This window comes from Fragaria vesca, linkage group LG4, assembly GCF_000184155.1.
Source record: "Fragaria vesca subsp. vesca linkage group LG4, FraVesHawaii_1.0, whole genome shotgun sequence".
Lineage (NCBI taxonomy): Eukaryota > Viridiplantae > Streptophyta > Magnoliopsida > Rosales > Rosaceae > Fragaria > Fragaria vesca.
Window position 1 is genome coordinate 9204394 of NC_020494.1, and position 19952 is coordinate 9224345.

General features: G+C 38.2%; 1 protein-coding gene across 1 annotated transcript in view; it reads right to left on the minus strand.

Annotated features, from left to right (window-relative positions):
- Window positions 1-16421: 16421 nt before the first annotated feature.
- LOC101291621 (polyadenylate-binding protein 1-like) overlaps window positions 16422-19952 on the minus strand; it is a 26569-nt gene continuing 23038 nt past the window's right edge. Inside the window, exons 2-4 of the mRNA XM_004298011.1 lie at window positions 17089-17282; window positions 16874-16990; window positions 16422-16623 (exon numbers count right to left, since the gene is read on the minus strand). Of these exons, the coding sequence (XP_004298059.1) occupies window positions 16422-16623; window positions 16874-16990; window positions 17089-17282 (513 nt within the window). The remainder of the gene's footprint in view (window positions 16624-16873; window positions 16991-17088; window positions 17283-19952) is intronic.

Here is a 19952-nt window from a genome sequence, read left to right on the forward strand (position 1 = left end):
AGATTTATAAAAGATTTCCGAAAATGGGATTTTCGGTAGTTTGCTATTTTTTAATTTTCGAAATTATTGGTGGAATATCGATCTTGACCTTGAGAATGTTTTAGCAAGTATTTTGGTTTGAGATATTAATTATGATTTTTACTGGTTAATTAAATCTCGCTTATAATATGGTTTTGAGAATATTTTGACGTGTGAGACACGTCATTGAGTTTATTTTAATTTCTTATGATAATTTCCAAGTACGGTTGGGAACTGTACCATTCGTATGATCTTGGGGAAGTTTAATGGATTTAAGTGATTTCGTAAGGTTTTAGTCACCATAATATAGGGTCACTGATATTGATTATTGCTAGCTAACCATTATTAGCGGTGCTCATCATAGGTGAGTAGAACGCTTAGTGTGGGACGCTATTATAGCCTGGGAGACAATTAGTAGAACACTTAGCGTGGGACGCTATTATAGCCTGGGAGGCAACCGATCGGTATTTATATTTATTTGTTAGCTAGCCATTATTAGCGGTCCTCATCATATGTGAGTTGAGCGCTTAGCGTGGGATGCTATTATAGTCTGGGAGGCATCGACCCGAGCCTTAGAGGCTCCTTTTACATGGTGATAACTCTTCCCCTTATTTTATTCTTCTCAGTTATGTATTTGATTAACCAGCGGGGCTGGTTTGTCCATTCATATGGGTTTCTGGATTTAATCTATTTGTGTAATACCCCGGAATTTTAGATGTTAGTTTCTATTTTTTTTATTCGGTTGACTTTTTGGCTGACTTTTAAGAGGCTAAAAGTTGATTTTATTTTCCGTAAGTTATCTTCGAAAACTTCCTGCATGAAAGTTGTAGAGTTTATCGATACGAGTTCGTAGACATGCGGCACGCCTAAAACGGATGTCGTATGAAGAAGTTACGTTCAAAGGAAGTTTGTTTTCGGGTTTGAAAAGAGTATAAGTAGAAAAATATGTGTGGGATGTTTTTGGGAACCCTAAAAATAAGTCAGCCTCTCTTTTTTCTCTCTTCCCTCTCTTTTCTCTCTTCTCTCTCTTCTCCCCCTTCCTCTCCCGAGCCCTCCCCAGAGCATAACTTCCGTCGAAGCTAGCTCCGCCGTCCTGCCACCAATCGGATCGCCGCTGGTTCCGTTCGACTCCCACAGCTGCCCTCTCATTTCTAGAGCAGTCCCGCCGGCTGTCCTGCCGCCTGGAAGCCGCCACGAAGCGGCGGAGCTGCTGCTGTCCCGCCGGAAAGCCGGCGATTTCGACGCCGATTCCGGCCAAGTTTAGGTTTTGTAGTTGAAATTCTGGTCACGGTTTGGGGCAGTTTTCGGCCGGTTCCGGCCAAAATTGGTTGAAGTCTCAAGTGATTGTGAGGTGTGATTTGCTTGGCTCTTTTGGCTATGTTTTTTGTGAAGACGCAGCAAGAATATATAGGTGAGTAACATCTCACCAAGGTTCACTTGGAACCAATTTATTTATGAAATTGTGATAATGGTGATGATGATGGTGATAATTATTATGATGATTGAATTTGATGATGAGGATGATGATTATGATGATTGATTGTGATGATGATGATGATAATGTTTATGATGATTATAATGATTATAATTTAAAAATTCTGTTTTTTTTTGTTGTTTTTAAAATAAATGAGTTTGATCGCTAACGGCTCATAGGTAAGGTAAAATAAGTTTTTTTATGACATGATTATTATTTTTAAGGTCCTTGTGATCATAATATTATTGGTGATTGATAGGTTATTTCTTGTGGAAGTATCTATGTCTGTTCATATAAATATAGGTATATGGAAGGATATAATTTTTATAATGTGCTTCTTGAGTGGTTGATGAGGTTGAATTAAAGAATATGCTTTTGTTTGTTTTTAAAAATAAATGAGCTTAATCGCTAATGGCTCATAGGTAAGATAAAACAAGTAGATAGTCAAACTGAGTTCCAAGCCCCTTAAACGGGTGATTGGTTGCGGTTATGATGATTCTACTCTTTTTGAGAATTGTTGTGTAGATAGTCTAACTGGGTTCCAAGCCTTTAGTTGGGTGATTGGTTACTGTTATGACGCTATTATTATTTTGTGATGTGATATTGGACAGTCAAACTGGGTTCCAAGCCTTTGGCCGGGTGATTGGTTACGGTTAGGAATACAGCTCTAGTCCGTCTGTCTGTGTAGGTCATGGGAGATACCTTAAGGTATCTAGGACCCATGGGTGCACAAATTGTTGTTGTAGGTCATGAGAGGTATTTATTAATATCTGGGACTCATGGGTACATGTTATTTGTGAAAGTGTTGAAAATGTAGTTTTAACTTTGTTCTTAATTGTTGTCATTTAACTTGTTTTGAGTATCTCCTGAACTATGCTTAATGCAGGAGATTCTTCAATTCTTATTTGTGTGAATTTTGAGTGGAATTCCTAAACTATCATTATTTGCAGGATTCTCTTATGATTGATTATTTTGTGAATTGTTATGTTTTCTTAATTACTTTCTTTGAATTTTTATTGTTGATGAATTCCTGAACTAAGTTTTAAGCAGGAATTTCCGGTCTTATTTTTTGTGTGATGTTGGGTTGATATATATTTTGAGAGTTACTCATACGTGCTTTTTAGCTTACCAGATTTGTTGTTTACAACCCGGTGCACCTATTCATGGTGTAGGGGTTAGACCTGCAGGTGATGATCAGCAGGGTTGAGGCAGAGACATAGTAGCTGGGTTTTAGATGATGTACATTTTAATTGTATATTATGGTAGTTTGTTTTTAAGCTCTTGTGAGTGACATTATTATTACTAGACTTTTGAAGTTGATGTAATTAAGGAGATTTAATGTTTAACTCAGTTGTTGAGTTTGTTGATATTTACATTTCCAGTATTTGTTTTTAGTTTGATAGTTGTTGAGGAGGTTTTGGGATATTAAGATTTTAAGATATATCATGCCCAAATTTTTGAAAATTTATCCTTTTTGAAAATTGGGGTGTGACAGTTTGGTATCAGAGCGAGGGTTACATATTTGGTGATAATCAATACTTCGGAGTGATGGCCCGACTGCAGCGGATCACCATCATAAGCTCTTTGGTATTGATATGTCATTGGGTATGTGAAGGGTTAGGTGTCGCCTCTAGGTCAATAGGATGTCAGAGTAGAGAGTACTCTGTTAGTGGGATTTTGAATCTTTGTGTTCCATCTTGAGTTAGTGCCTTGGTTAATAAATGTCGCATTTGACTTATACTTTGGTTTAAGTTTTATGCATGAGTTAACCAAGGTTTACTTGCTTCTTAGGTGATGGATCCTCCGCGAGGGAGAGCTAGAGGCCGAGGTAGGGCCAGAGGAGCCGGTAGGGCCCGAGGGGCCGGTAGAGCCAGAGGGGCAGGTGGGGCTAGAGGTAGAGGTAGGGCTCCACCTGTGGATGATTTCTTTAAGGAGGAGGTGGTGTTGGAGGTGCCGGTGCCGGTGCCAGTTGCAGTAGATGATGGTCTACGATTGGCCAGGCTGGCTCAGGGTATCATCAGGTTAGGAGCCCCTTCCTTTCTTGGAGGTACAAACTACCTCGTAGCTGATCATTGGATAGAGGGCATTGAGACATACTTCACCATGATCACGTGTACAGAGATTGAGAAGATGCGTATTGCTACGTTTCTTCTGAAGGATGAGGCACATGTATGGTGAAGCGGGGTGGAGTGATCTAGAGATGTGACCGCCCTGACTTGGGAGGGGTTTGTTCAGCTCTTTCGGGAGAAGTATTTTCCTGATACAGTAAGGGAGCAGTTGGAGCTTGAGTTCATAGCTCTGGTGCAGGGCTTGATGAGTGTCAGGGATTATGAGGCCCGGTTTTCTCAGCTGTATCGTTTTGCAAGAGAGATGGATGCAGTAGATTTGGCTCGGAAGTTCATTCGGGGTTTGAGGCATGAGCTCCGGAAGTTGGTGACTTCTCTCCGATTTGCTACTCTAGCAGAAGCGGTTGAGAGTGCCCTTGCAGTAGAGCAGGAGGAGGCCATGCATGTGGCTGAGGGACAGAGAGATGTCCAGGGGAAGGGCAAGGCCCTAGCAGGGAGCGATAGTTCAGGGGACCATAAAGGTGGTTTTGGGAAAAGGCAGCGGACTGATCAGCAGGCTCTAGCTACAGTGCCAGCTGCACCTATCCGACAAGAGGAGCCTAGGAGATGATACCTTTGCGATGAGTTGGGACATATTTTGAAGGAGTGCAACAAGTGAAAGACTCAGGCTTGCTACAGTTGTGGGCAGGTGGGGCACCTTGCTAGGGAGTGTACTCGACCTCAGGAGGACAGGCAAGGGTACCAGCAGAGGCAGTTGCCTCCGACCCAGTAGTTTTAGGCGAGCTATTTGTTTACCTTTTGTTAGGTTGCGGTGGGTGGAGCCTTATCGTTTGGGCCGTGTGAATGTAGTTAAAACTTGTATGTTAGACTTTCTGTGTGGAAAATCTTTTGTAACTTGTTTTTCTATATGTGATGGCATGTTTTATTTTATGATTGGGTTGAATAACTACGTCAATTTTGCCTTCAGACGAGCGGCAATGCCCGTCGTCTGATCATTTTTTTACGACAGGCAATGTCCGTCGTCTGATAGATATTATACGACAGACAATATTAACTCATCTGTCATCTGTGTGCATATAGATTTGTAACAAACTCTAACTTTCTGTCGTTAGACATTGGCTATAACGACATAAAAGTATCGTTGAAATTACTTTTATACTAAAAGTGAGCAATTGTATGTCGTCTCACACCAATTCAAACGTCATTCATCTGTCGTATGAGATATAATGTATGTCGTCTCACACCAATTCAAACGTCACTTATCTGTAGTTTGATATATATCTCAGATGACATACAATATGATCTTTTACTTTAAGACGACATATAAATGTTGTTTGAAAGATGTAGAGACATTAGAGTCCATGGGCCTATCTGTTGTCTGATTTTGATTTAGATGTCAATTTTATGGGAATTTAATGACTCAACAAAAGCATTTGCACAACTTGATTCAGAAATCTCAAATTCATTCTAATTGCCAAAAACCAACATATTTTACATAGAGTTACTTGTTCTAAAGAGACCTATAAGCTATAACATAAAAAGACATCAAACCAAATATTAGCAACTGCAATAGTGGTGTACTCTACAGTGCAGAAAATCTTCTTAACTGCAGTGGTGTACTCTGTTCCTTCCTTCATAGTCAAACTTCAGTGTCTCCTGCCAAATCGAAGACACAGAACTTTAGTAAGTTGTACTTAAAGAACACAGAAACCAAATATAAACTAATATACAGTTAAATGAATTGCCATAGAAGTTAACATAGACCTAGAAAACACTTGCGATGTACTCGTTGGTTTATCCACATGTAATCTTTATAGAAGGTTGGGTATCCACTTTTAAATCACTTGAAAAGTTAACGCTGTTTATCTCTATCACACATGCTAGTGTGTGCAAACCCACATTAGTAGTTAGAGAGGACACCAAGCTATCTCTCGGTAACTATGGCGCGTTACAACACCCTAAAATACGTAGGGAGGCTAATAATTATTGAGTGCAGCTTCCTCAGTTTCTGAGGTGATAGCCCGCATGGTTTGGAACTTTGGATATAAGAATACTATTATAAGTTCATAAGTAGGAAAATATGTGGAAATAATCAACTGCAATTGAGCAAACGTTTTACCAGCCATCACAGGTCAAGCAGCCTTTAAATGGCAATGGTATATGAAGATCTATGGCAGATGGTAGATGAACAAACTCAGAGCGATTATCAGCTATAGCATCTGCAACACATTCAACTGTCTCCCTTCCCTCTCCCCACCGCAGGAGTAATCATCAGAGAAATAAGATGCTGGGAAAATAACAGAGCTTTAGCGAAACACTAGAGATTTTTGCTTATTTGTGGGCTACACATTCTATTTGGACATAATACCAGAAATCTTCCCTAAAATATTTTGACTAGTAGACACTTCAAAAATATCATAAAGTACTATTGGAAGTGATATCATAATATTTCCCTCGTCTATTTTGGCTACTTGACTACTATACCAAACGAGACTATTTAGATAGATGAGGATTCTAAGGCATGCACAATTTATTACAATACATTACTACCCAAAATTTCTCACAGGCAGAGTTTTATGACCATATTGCCTGTCTACAAAAAAATTAAGAATGCCCATAAAAATAATTACAAACCTGCTTTTCAAGGTTCAACATACATGTGAGACCAAAAAGCTACATCTGGAAAATCCAATGGAGCTTTAAAATCTTTTGATTCTCTATAAAGATGTAATAGCTCATTGGATTTATGGTTTCAGACTTGGAACTGAATTAGAGATAAGCTTACCTTTTCAAGGTGTAATTACCTTCCCTGATCCTTTGCGCTACACAGCAATGTCTAACAACTGTTGCAAATTTCACAGTTCCTACACTTCAAGACATAAACTTGAAATAAGGTGAAGTCTGTCAAGATATAATTCTTTAAATTGAGCAACTTGCTGAAGAAGTAGAGCTTCAGTAACTCAGAAACTTTGTAAACTATATCGATACAAATACACGAGCTTGAGATATCAAAACAATACAGGCTAGCTTTGATATAAACATACTTTTGACGAGGAACATGAAAGCATGAGAAGTTAGGAACCACCAAGCTGATAGTTGAGAATCAAATTGATAGACATAATAGAGGACACTGTAAATGATGTTCATAATGAATCAAAGTATCGTTGCTGCAACCAAGTTTTCACAAGAGAAGAAAAGGAATGAATATAGCTACTCGTTCATATTTGAAAGTACTTTACAGTAAGGCAATATTAATGATGGACTTTGTTTTAAGCAACTCTACGAATGGGGACACTGTTCAAACTTGATAGGGATATGATTTCATAAGAATTTAAACTCAAGGAGTCTCTTTTGTTATAGAACTTGATAAAGATATCATAGAGTGACGAAAAGAGAAGAAGAAGCATGAACATGATAGGCTGCTCAGGTTTTGTGAGAAGAGAATGAAAATACAACTACTTGGTGGGAATGATTTGAAAACTTCCAGTATAGTTTAGATTTCAGCTTTGGTTTAACAAGTATATAAATACTGATGAATAAGGATTCTAATATGAACCAAATATATGAATGAGGTGTGGCACAACTAGACATCAGGAATAGATCAAGAAATAACTCTCAAGTGTAGCCAAATAAATATTTTTGGAATCACCAAGTACTACAGTAAAACAAGATTGACAAAGATCAATTAGTCAATAAATACTTTCAATGATATATACCAAGTAAATATGGATCATGACTGCAACCAAACTCGAGAAGAAGAAATTTAGACGAAACGAAGGACAAGGTTTGCCATGTACACTTCAATAATTTCGGTAAAGTACTCAAAGGCTAGTTTATATCATGAATAAGACATCCAAGAGAGGATACTTGCTACTGTGATCAAGTTGGCAACTACGAATGCATAACAATACCATTGAAAGGAATTTAAAACCCAAAGGAGCAACATATCATTGAAACTCAGTAGGATATCAATTTCATGAATCAACTATTCTATGAACTTCAATTCACTCAAAGGGAAGCATGCTTATCGACAAGGATTCTGATCAAAGCTCAAACTTGATAAATCGTAATCTCAACATATCAATGGAATTATATAGGAAGCTAAGCATTCACACCCAAACATAGATACCTGGTGTGCATAAAATCAATCCCACCACCATCTTAATACCAACTACCAACGTACACTTATCAATTTCACCCTCGACTCCTTCAAAGATAATACCCATAACCGATTCGAACATAAACCCCGCATCCCTATGAACACAACCCATCAAAAGCATAATTCAATAAAAAAAATTATATATTTGAATCGCAGATCCCCAACCCAATCTAAACAAACACTAAATCAGTTTATAATGAATCGAAGAGCTTACCGGCAGAGATAATAGCAAACCCTAAACTAATCTAGGAGTTCGCACTGAGGTTCGTTTTTGTCAAGCCCTAATTTTGTGGCCGGGCGACAGATCGAGAGAGAGAGAGATCGAAATGGGTTCTTCGTGAGGCATGGGGATGAAGATGAGGGATTTAGATCGAGGCTGAAAGTGCATCTATGTTTGCTGGGGTTGAGAGAGTTTGAGAGAGTAGGTGAAATTTGAGAGAATGAAATTAGAATCAGAGTTATCGGGGAAAGAGAGGAAATGAAAGTTGAAGGCGAGGGAATTCGTTTTTAAGTGTCTAAAAATCTCTTACCGTTAATTAGAGAGACGACAGTCTTCTATAATCTTAAAACAAGTCTACTTATTACTTAATTTCTCTTATTTTTGGGACGACAGATGATTGTCGTCTCATGAACACACTTATTTTAACTGCATATGCGTTGTTACATTTAGACGACAGAGCTTTAAATATATATCGTTAAAATATTTCAGACGACAGTAAAAACGACTTCTGTCGTCTGATCCATATAGTATGATTACAAAATTGGCGCAGTAATTGGTTGATTTTTGTGGATGGGTGTTTTTGGATTGGTTGAGTTCTTAGTGAGTGGTGATTTGGTTCGCATCCTTGGTAACCTTGGTTTCTGTTTAGATAGCCATGTGGTGGTAGTGACTTTATGTAAGGGAGTGTGTGATCATTTACCACTAGGTGTGGTGTGGTTTAATGGGTTTACATTTCGGGGACCAAATTTTTTTTAGGGGGGTAGAATGTAATACCCAGGAATTTTAGTTGCTAGTTTCTATTTTTTTTATTCGGTTGACTTTTTGGCTGACTTTTAAGAGGCTAAAAGTTAACTTTATTTTCCGTAAGTTATCTTTGAAAACTTCCTTCATGAAAGTTGTAGAGTTTATCGATACGAGTTCGTAGACATGCGGCATGCCTAAAACGGATGTAGTATAAAGAAGTTACGTTCAGAGGAAGTTTGTTTTCGGGTTTGAAAAGAATATAAGTAGAAAAATATGTGTGGGATGTTTTTGGGAACCCTAAAAATAAGTCAGCCTCTCTTTTTTCTCTCTTCCCTCTCTTTTCTCTCTTCTCTCTCTTTTCCCCCTTCCTCTCTCGAGCCCTCCCAAAAGCATAACTTCCGCCGGAGCTAGCTCCGCAGTCCGGCCACCAATCGGACCGCCGCTGTCAGGACTCACCCCGAATTTCATCCTGAAACCCGAAGTAAATCCTGCAGGGACCACCTTCAAGGAAAATTTACCGAAAATTCGGCATAATCTCCCTTGAAAATGAACAACCCTTCCTAGGAAAAACCTGCATACACTTCTGATAAACCAAATCCAACCTTAAACTGTTGTGATATCGGCCAATTATGTATGTCAAGGAACCCCAAAAGAACACAGCAAACCAAGAGAAACAACCACAGAGATAAGACACAAAGAACACAGATTTAAGGTGGTTCAGCAAAACCTTTGCCTACATCCACCGGCAGAAAACACTTCCACTATATTAATAATGGGTACACCAGAAAGAATAAGAAAACAAGGACTCTCACTTCTCTTTCTATCTCTCTCCTCTCTGCCCTCTCTCACCCTCTAACCGAGAATGGAACACACTTTGCTCTTTGTCTCTGCGATACAAAACCTAGAGCTGACCCCCTCCTTCTACAGCCATAAGGATATCAGATCTTTTCACCAAATAGGAAATCCAATCCTATTAGTGGTAGGCAATAATGCCTCCTTCCTTCTCTGTAATCAACAAGATTACAAGTACACCAACATCAATAAGGATTTACTTTCCTTATTGGAACACCATACTCTAAGACGAAACACCTTAGGAAAACCACATGGGCTGGAAACCCAACAAACTCCTGGAGCCTTCATGCTCTCCCAAATCACAACATCTCCCAATTATTTAAACTAAATAAAATCCCACAACAAACAATTCATTAGTTCAGAGCAACTCTATTAGGGGAGAAATGGACTAGAGTTATAAATATGAGTGGAAGCTATACTATTGACTATGCCTCTTCTCCATGTACGCCCTACCCCAATTTGGCTAACCTGCACACTGGGCATTTTAAGACGAAGGGCTCGGGGGAAAACATTTGAAACACGTTAGAGTGAGTGGACACAAATGAATTTATTATAAATATTTATGCATTCCCATTTTAATTTCATATAAAATATACTGCATGCGGCAGCTCAAAAACGCTCAACTCATAAACTGGCAAAAACACAATTAGCTCCGACTAGTCTCTAAGACTTAATAAAATACAGCCTCTCAGGCTAAAATACAAATATATATGTATGTATCTACACTCGTCCATACTCTTTGTATGAATTCTTATGAAAATATAAGGAAAATAGAAGTTCATACAAGGCTACTACGTTTGCGTCCAACGCTCACGTCACGCCTTAATGCGGTGCTACACTACGCCATTAAGGTGGACAGACGAGTGTATAAATATGTGCCCATACCCCCTATATGAATTAGATACTCATATAGGGCTACTACGCTCGCGTCCAACGCTCACGTCACACCATAATGCGGCTATATGCTACGCCATTAAGGTGGACAGACACATATGGCTAGCTAGCATTTATATACATACTCTCCTCATAACTATCCATATACACATTCACCGAAAATCTCATTTTCGGTAACTCTCCAAAATAATGAAAATTGCTAATTACAAAAGAGGCTATAAAAGTATGGCTCTACCGAAAGATCCCATCTTCGGTACTTTTCAAATAGCGAAGTTAACAAACAAAATATGAATAATTATTTCCGAAAATACTTCACAGAAATCAATCGTAAAAGGAAATTATTCCACTAATTAAGAATCAATAATATAAAAATCAACTATCATTAAATATGAGGCTATCACATGCATTTAATTTAAAAATAAACGTCCACTCACAGTGATTTGATTATTTAATTGCCAAGCGGAGGCTTCCCAAGTCAAATGCCCGTCAACTTCCTACGGCGAGCCTTTACGTCCATAGGCACATACTTGAGTCCTTTAATTAGAAAATTAACCCAAACCGTAAGTTAATAATCTCAACTACTTCCAGATTATCAGCTATCTTTAGCCTTAGCCAATAGTCTAATCCAAGACTTAAGACTAGTCACTAAATAAAATTACATTGCATAAGTGAATAACAAATCCCTTAATTCCCATTCTTTAACATCTCAATACAAGATACTCCAAATCGAAAAACACTAAACACTTTAGAGTAACAATAGAAGCCAAGGGATTCACCTTATTATTAATTGCGAAAGGGCTGCAACCAGATTACTCTCTACACCCAAGAATTTATCTTTACACTCACAAACCACCTTTGCTACAATTACACTTCCTTGGCTCGTCCAACATTCCTTTCTGCCCTTCCTCAAATTCATAACCATTATCAGCAACAATTCAAACTATGAATCAATTACTAATACCCAAAACTAACACAGCAGCATACCCCTAATTCTTGCTTTCGAAATTCCGCACCCAAATTTATTTTACCAATAATATCTACTCCATGATCAAGTTCTTCTTTTGCTCCCGTTCCTATCACTGAAACAACCAGTTGCCAACTCAATCCCACATTCAAGCTAGCATCAACCCAACTGAACTTAACAACAAAAGAGCAGCTTACCTTCAACCGAGAAACCAAGCCCCTCTAGCCGGCAGTAGCTTCCTTGCCGGATTTTGGGATTGGGTTTCCTCCAACACAACGACAACAGCCCTTCTAGCCTCCCTTCGTGTTCATTTTAGTCTCCAAGAGAAAGAGGAGACGCCGGGAAGAGGAGAGAGACGCCAGAAACCTTCGCCGGAGACCCTCGCTATCGTCGTCCCTGCCGGAGCACGCCAGAAATCAATGAACACAGTCGAGAACCTTGAATCCGATCTCTTCAGGTCTAGCTCTAACAATGGATTTAAGGATTGGGTTTTGTAGAAAATGAAGAGAGAAAGAAATCGATGGTGGTTAGGTGGTGCACGGAGACCGGACGGCGTTGCTCCATAGCGAAGTCGCCGGAGAAGACGAGCAAGGAGAGGAGAGAGGCAAACTCGGGTCAACACCCGAGTTCGGGCTTAGCCAAGGTCAACCCAACTCTTCATTTTTATACTTAAACCAATGACCCAGATCAAAACCCTAGCTGATCCAACGGCCCTGATTAAAAGTTATTCAAATTTCAGAAAATTAGTTATAATACCAAACCTTCGATAAATTGTAGAAAAAACCTCGAAGCTCCAAAAAATAAACCGAAGACACCAGTGACTCGTGTCGACGCTTACTACGATATCGGGGCCTTAAAAGAAGAACTTAACATTTTGAGTAAAATTCAAAAAAAATAAGCTCAAGCGTTAACTTAATAGATTACTAAGCACGGTTAAATTCCTCAGTAACTCGTAGAATACCCAATAAATAGGTAAAAATTAGGTCCGGGGTGTTACAGCCGTCGGTTTCGTTCGACTCCTACAGCTGCCCTCTCTATTTCTGGAGCAGTCCCGCCAGCTGTCCCGCCGCCTGGAAGCCGTCACGAAGCGGCGGAGCTGCTGCTGTCCCGCCAGAAAGCCGGCGATTTCGACGCCAATTCCGGCCAAGTTTAGGTTTTGTAGTTGAAATTCTGGTCACGGTTCGGGGCAGTTTCTGCCGGTTCCGGCCAAAATTGGTTGAAATCTCAGGTGATTGTGAGGTGTGATTTGCTTGGCTCTTTTGGCTATGTTTTTTGTGAAGACGTAGCAGGAATATATAGGTGGGTAACATCTCACCAAGGTTCACTCGGAACCAATTTATTTATGAAATTGTGATAATGGTGATGATGATGGTGATAATTATTATGATGATTGAATTTGATGATGAGGATGATGATTATGATGATTGATTGTGATGATGATGATGATAATGTTTATGATGATTATAATGATTATAATTTAAAAATTCTGTTTTTTTTTGTTGTTTTTAAAATAAATGAGCTTAATCGCTAACGGCTCATAGGTAAGGTAAAACAAGTTTTCCTATGACATGATTATTATTTTTAAGGTCCTTGTGATCATAATATTATTGGTGATTGATAGGTTATTTATTGTGGAAGTATCTATGTCTGTTCATATAAATATAGATATATGGAAGGATATAATTTTTATAATGTGCTTCTTGAGTGGTTGATGAGGTTGAATTAAAGAATATGTTTTTGCTTGTTTTTAAAAATAAATGAGCTTAATCGCTAACGGCTGATTGGTTGCGGTTATGATGATTCTACTCTTTTTGAGAATTGTTGTGTAGATAGTCTAACTGGGTTCCAAGCCTTTAGTCTGGTTATTGGTTACGGTTATGACGCTATTATTATTTTGTGATGTGATATTGGACAGTCAAACTGGATTCCAAGCCTTTGGCCGGGTGATTGGTTACGGTTAGGAATAGAGCTCTAGTCCGTCTGTCGGTATAGGTCATGGGAGATACCTTAAGGTATCTGGGACCCATGGGTGCACAAATTGTTGTTGTAGGTCATGAGAGGTATTTATTAATATTTGGGACTCATGGGTACATGTTATTTGTGAAATTGTTGAAAATGTGGTTTTAACTTTGTTCTTAATTATTGTCATTTAACTTGTTTTGAGTATCTCCTGAACTATGCTTAATGCAGGAGATTCTTCAATTCTTATGTGTGAATTTTGAGTGGAATTCCTGAACTATCATTATTTGCAGGATTCTCTTATGATTGATTGTTTTGTGAATTGTTATGTTTTCTTAATTACTTTCTTTGAATTTTTATTGTTGAGGAAATTCCTGAACTAAGTTTTAAGCAGGAATTTCTGGTCTTATTTTTTGTGTGATGTTGGGTTGAGATATATTTTGAGAGTTACTCATACGGGCTTTTTAGCTTACCGGGTTTGTTGTTTACAACCCGGTGCAGCTATTCATGGTGTAGGGGTTAGACCTGCAGGTGATGATCAGCAGGGTTGAGGCAGAGGCATAGTAGCTGGGTTTTAGATGATGTACATTTTAATTGTATATTATGGTAGTTTGTTTTTAAGCTCTTGTGAGTGACATTATTATTACTACACTTTTGAAGTTGATGTAATTAAGGAGATATAATGTTTAACTCAGTTGTTGAATTTGTTGATATTTACATTTCCAGTATTTGTTTTTAGTTTGATAGTTGTTGAGCAGGTTTTGAGATATTAAGATTTTAAGATATATCATGCCCAAATTTTTGAAAATTTATCCTTCGAAAATTGGGGTGTGACAATTTGATTTATCAATATTGCGTGCAGCTAAAAGCTTTTAAAGTTGAAATGTGGGAAAGTATTTAAATTGCGTATTATTAAATTATTTAAATTATTTTTTTGTCCACTCACTTTAACGTTTTTAAATTACTTTCCCCTAAGCCTTTTGGTTTTAAATGCCCAATTTGCAGGCTAAGTTATTTGACGTCGAGCATACATGGAGTCAAGGCATAGTCAAAGGCTGTTTCCGCTTGTTCTTTAGTCATTGTTTTTCGTTTAAATTTAGATATGCTCTGATAACCAGTTAGTGAATTAATGTTTGTTATTGTTGGTTGTGGGATTAGTTTAGTTGAGTAATTGTTATATTGGGAGATGTGATGAACTTGGGGAGCAGGAAGGCTCCAGGTGTTGAGGATGGATGTTTGTTTATAGAAGCGTTAAGTTGGATTTTTCAGGTAAGGGTTGTCCATTTTCAAGGAAGGTTATGCCGAATTTTCAGTTAATTTTTCTTGAAGGTGGACCCCGCTGGATTTACCTCGGGTTTCAGGGTGAAATTTGGGGTGGGTCCTCACACTTAAATGCTCAGTTTTGTTCTTAATCTAAGATTAGTTTCCAGGAGTGCTTTGATCATGTCAGCTGGTGTGACTTTGTTTCAATGTTTGAGAAATGAAAATCATATCTTTACATCATGCGTTCAGATGCAAAAAGTCAGTGAATTCAAAAATTTCTGAAAGTTAGTGAAATCAAAAATTTCTGAAAGTCCTTTTTTTCATCTTTTTTTCCTCTGCGTTTAGTGATACTACTGGTGTGCATTCAAAAAACATTAGCAATGATACCCTATCCAGGCTTAATGAGACTGTCTTCCATGCCTTACATCATAGTTAATGACTTGACAACTATGCAAAATCATCATGCGTGCAAAACCAAATAAGAGCACCTCAATCTGTATGACCGTATCATTTGAAACCATTTATAATTGTATTTTCAGTCACTGCAATCGACGGTGTAATTCGTAATACAGTATATTATTGATATTTTTGTAAGCTTCTCCAAATACCTTAGAATATATTATTTCTTTATAAATAACTCACAACCTATTGTTGATTTTCATAGGGAGTAATAAGCGTAAATACAGTTGATCCTGATATATTTTATACAATTTAGCATATCATAAAAAATGCATTACAATCTCCAACTTTAGCATCTCATAGAAAATGCAGTACAATTTCCAGCTTTTCACAATTACAGCAAATCATACTATTTTGACAAAGATCATCAATCGAGGCTTCCTTGATCAGAATTATGTGGTGCCCTGATGATAATGCAAGTCTAAGAATCAAAAATACATATAGGGTAAATAAATGAGACATGCTTCGAGCTAACAGAGTCTTAGAAGAATATTCACACAATTGTTAACAAATAAAGTCGAAAACAAGCATGCCATGAAGATCAATATTTATGAAAACAACAGTCAGAAAATAAGCATTCCATTTGGTCCAAAAAACAAGATTATAAAACTGCTTCGTCCCCTTCTCTTTTGGTTGACGGCCGACACAAATTTTGATAAAAATAAAAATGAAAAACTGATGATATCGTCATAACAACCAAACCAGAGAGAATGCACAAATCAAGTGAAGGATGCCCAATCAAACAGACAAATACCAAAGTTGCTAAGGAATTTGCGGCTAGCTGAGTGAGGATTATGACCCATAGCACAAAGCGGAAGCATAACCATGAAATTATCATCTAGATTCAGATATTGGAAGCCTCAAAATTCAGAAGATTTACATGAACTGTATCATGTATGGAGATCATATCAAGCTATGGAGTGTAATACCAAACATAACGATCAATGAGATTGAGTTTCATACCAGTGAAAACTATATGAGAGAACCCAAAAGACTTTCCCTATCTCTGAATGGAGATTATCCTTTCTCTGCACAAGTTATATACAAACCAAAAAGGTAAAAAAGAATAAGCAATGACATTTGTAAATTCAGATTAAAGAAAATAGTGCATTTGAGAGCAAATTAGCATACCTTGGTCTAATATAGATGATAAACAATTCTGAGACACCACAGCTCCCTAATCAAAACAATTGAAAAAAAAAAAAAATTAAGTACCATATCTCATAACCATCAAATTAGCAGCTAAAATACGCTTCTATCTCCATTTGATATGATAATCTCAGCTACCTCTCTTTTAAGCTTCTTAAAGAAGTATTAGAAACAATACCTGCCAAGTCTATGAGGTTCCACTACCCAGTAACAACAGCCCTGTAAACATCCTGACAAGAAGTGGAAAGATAAATCGCGAAGACCCCATGGCTCCTGCTAGAGATGTCATTAAGACCCGTATGTTCTGTTTTACGCTTCTGAATTCCACAAGAGAAGACAAGTCCTTTAGGTATGGACTTACGGAAATTTTGCACTCGGCAAGCAATGCAGTTTTTCACACAGCTTGCATGCGTGGAATACATTTCATACAGAGCCTTTTAAACCATAAGTTATTAGATTTCATACTAAAAGATTTCATAAGTTGTTCTCGTCACTAGATAAATCCAACCGGGAAAGGCTAGCGCTGAAAGATAGTAAAGACTTATTTAAGCAATCTTTCCAACCACTTGTTTGTGTTTACATACAGAGCCTTTTAAACCAAACTATTAGTATTACAAACCAACACAACTCATTTCCTGTCACTAATACTTACAGCTCACTAGTCCCGCATAAAAGGTCATTATCATTCTTGTATTCATCCATTGCTCCACTCCCAATGACCCGATGCTTTTCTTGAACATCGTCACACACCTGAACATCCCCATAAATGCTGCAAACGGAACGGTGAATGATAATCAGTCATGCACATTTGTTTCTCATAATAATCTAATTCCACAAAGTATAGAACGAGATAGGAAATCAACATACAACTGTTTGTTTGCAACTGTAAAGCCATTTAGCTTGTCTGTAGCAGCAAGAGCTGACTCCTCAGTCTCAAACTGAACAAAGCCGTAGCCTTTACTCTTCCCATCCTCAAACATGGCGACTTTGCAAGACAACACATTTCCGAATTTTCTAAACATATCTTGAAGCGCTACATTATCAATCCCATCGCTCAAGTTCTGCCACAGATAGACAAAATAGTTAACGGTAAGCATTCACATCTATTAGAAGCTATTACCTAGGGTATCAGCTATATATTACCTAGTGTGTTAGTTGTTAACTTATTTTACACTTCTCCTGTCCCATACTTTTTCTGAGTAGATTTGAGGTTGTCCCTTAAATTAAGGGACATCATCTTACTCCTTCTCTACAGTGGTTTATCTTTCCTAGGATTTTAGTTCACATGGTGATTAGGTTAAGAACTTGATCTGTTGGTCTATAGCTTGTGTTCTTATCTCTATATATAGGCTGTATCTTGTACAAGTTTTCTCAAGATTAATACATATCTTTCTCCTATTCAAAATCAATATGGTATCAGAGTAGTGATCCTCATAGGACCTGCATCTGTATTGATTTTCTTTCTTTCATAATCCTTCTCTACAACTCTCTTCTCCACCAAGATGGAAAGAAAAGGGTCTGTTGTAACAAAGGACTCATGTGTTGCAAAAGACTCATCTCTTGCAACCTCTAATTCTGCTGTGGCAAAAACCGAAAGCATGGAAGGAAATCCTAATCAGAGCTTATGTTTTGCCCTCCTCAATGAATTGAACTTCTTGCCTTGGTCAAGGGCTGTCACACTAGCTCTCAGTGGAAAATCAAAGCTCAGTTTCATCAGGGATAATAAGATCCCAGACGATTCATCAGCCGAATATGAGAGTTGGTTGTCCAAAGACCAATTTGTCATGTCATGGCTTCTTAACTCTATGGAGCCAAAGATTTTAGAAATCTTCAGCTACTCAGAGTCTTCTTATCACCTTTGGGAAGTTGTCAAAGACATGTATGGCAACCTAAACAATGCAGCTAGAGTTTTTCAACTAAAGAAAGACATCTCAGGGCTTCAACAAGGTAACCTTTCATTTGTTCAACACCTTGGCAATCTAAAAGCCAAGTGGAATGAACTTGACATGTATAGACCTGACACCATTGATGCACCCACACTGTTGAAAAGAGCGGATAAGATAAAGTATTCCAACTGCTTGCAAGTATGGGATCTGAATATGAAGACCTCAAGAGTCATCTGTTGATGAGCCTTGAGTTGCCCTCATTCACAATAGTGTGCAACCCCATTTAACGAGAAGAAGTGCGCAAAAAGGTGATGAGCATAGACATCAACACTGGAGAGTCAGAGGCTAGAGCTTTTGCTGCAAATAAGAGCTTCGCAAGTAACCGACCATACAGGGGCAGACGACCGGAGCTGAAGTGCTCTCACTGTGAAAGCATTGGTCAAGCAGGTATTGGACACACAAAAGAAAGATGCTGGATCCTGCATCCAGAACTGAAGCCTAAATTCAATGAAGAGCAGAAAGTATAAAGAGGTACTATGCAAACAGGTCCATTTGTCTCAAACCCCAAGGCAAATATAAGCAATATTTCTGAAGACATGATGAACTTCACCTCCAATCCTATAACTCTCATAAATGAGTTCGTAAGTTTTCTTTAGAAGAAACAAGGCAGTATGGAGATCAATGAAGTTGGAGACACAACAGCTATGCTTGAAAAATTTGATGGTTTCTTGGCAAAATCAAACATGGCTTCTGCAGAAGATATACCAAGTATTATATGTGCACTCTCTACAACTCTAGATATCAGTAAGAATCATGATTTTTGGATAGTTGACTCAAGTGCCTCAGAACACATCACAAATAATCCTTCCATTCTCACTATGCCATTTCTTGCATCAGGCGACACAACTGTTGTGTGTTGTGTCGCCTGATAAAAATTGTAAGTGTCGCCTTCTAGCATGTCGTTGATGAGGTTCTCCAACGACACAAATATTGTGTCGCCTATAAGAACCTCAGGCGACAGAAGACTTTTTTCATTTTATGTCGCCTGAATTGAGATAATGACACGACCCACCCCGAAATTCACCTTGAAACCCGGAGTAAGTCGTGCGGGGACCACCCCCAAGGAAAATTTACTGAAAAGATTGAGAAAATCTCCCTTGCAGATGGACAACCCTAACTCGAAAATTCCAAATTTCACTCTTAATTCAACACTTCCAAACATCACATAATATACAATGATCTCAAAGTATTCAGAGCTACTAAACACAAACGGAAGCAAGAAAACACGAGTAGGTCGAACCGGTAACCTACTGATGAAAACTGGCAGAAATGCGGGTGACTATGCCTCGCCTCCTACTAGATCCAACCCGAACTCTGCAGACTGGGCAATTTAAAACGAAAGGCCCAGGGGAAAACATTTGAAACCGTTAGAGTGAGTGCACAAAAATAAAATAAAGGAAATAATTCTTTATGCTTTCCCAATTTTTACTTTTCCATAGAAAAGAAAATATGCTGCATGCGACAGCTCAAAACGCTCAACACGAAAACTGGAATTTCATGACTGGCTCCGACTAGTCTCCAACGCTCAATAAAATACAGCCTCTCAGGCTAAAATAAAATATGTATGTATTACACTCGTCATATCCCTTGTATGAATTTTCTTGAAACAACAAAAACAAATAGAAAATTCACACAAGGCTACAACGCTTGGATCTAACGCTCACGTTGCACCATAATGGCATTTTACCTCATTATGGTGGAAAAGACGGTGTATAAATATACGCGCATATCCCCTATATAAATTATTAATTTTATACAGGGCTACAACGATTGCGTCTAACGCTC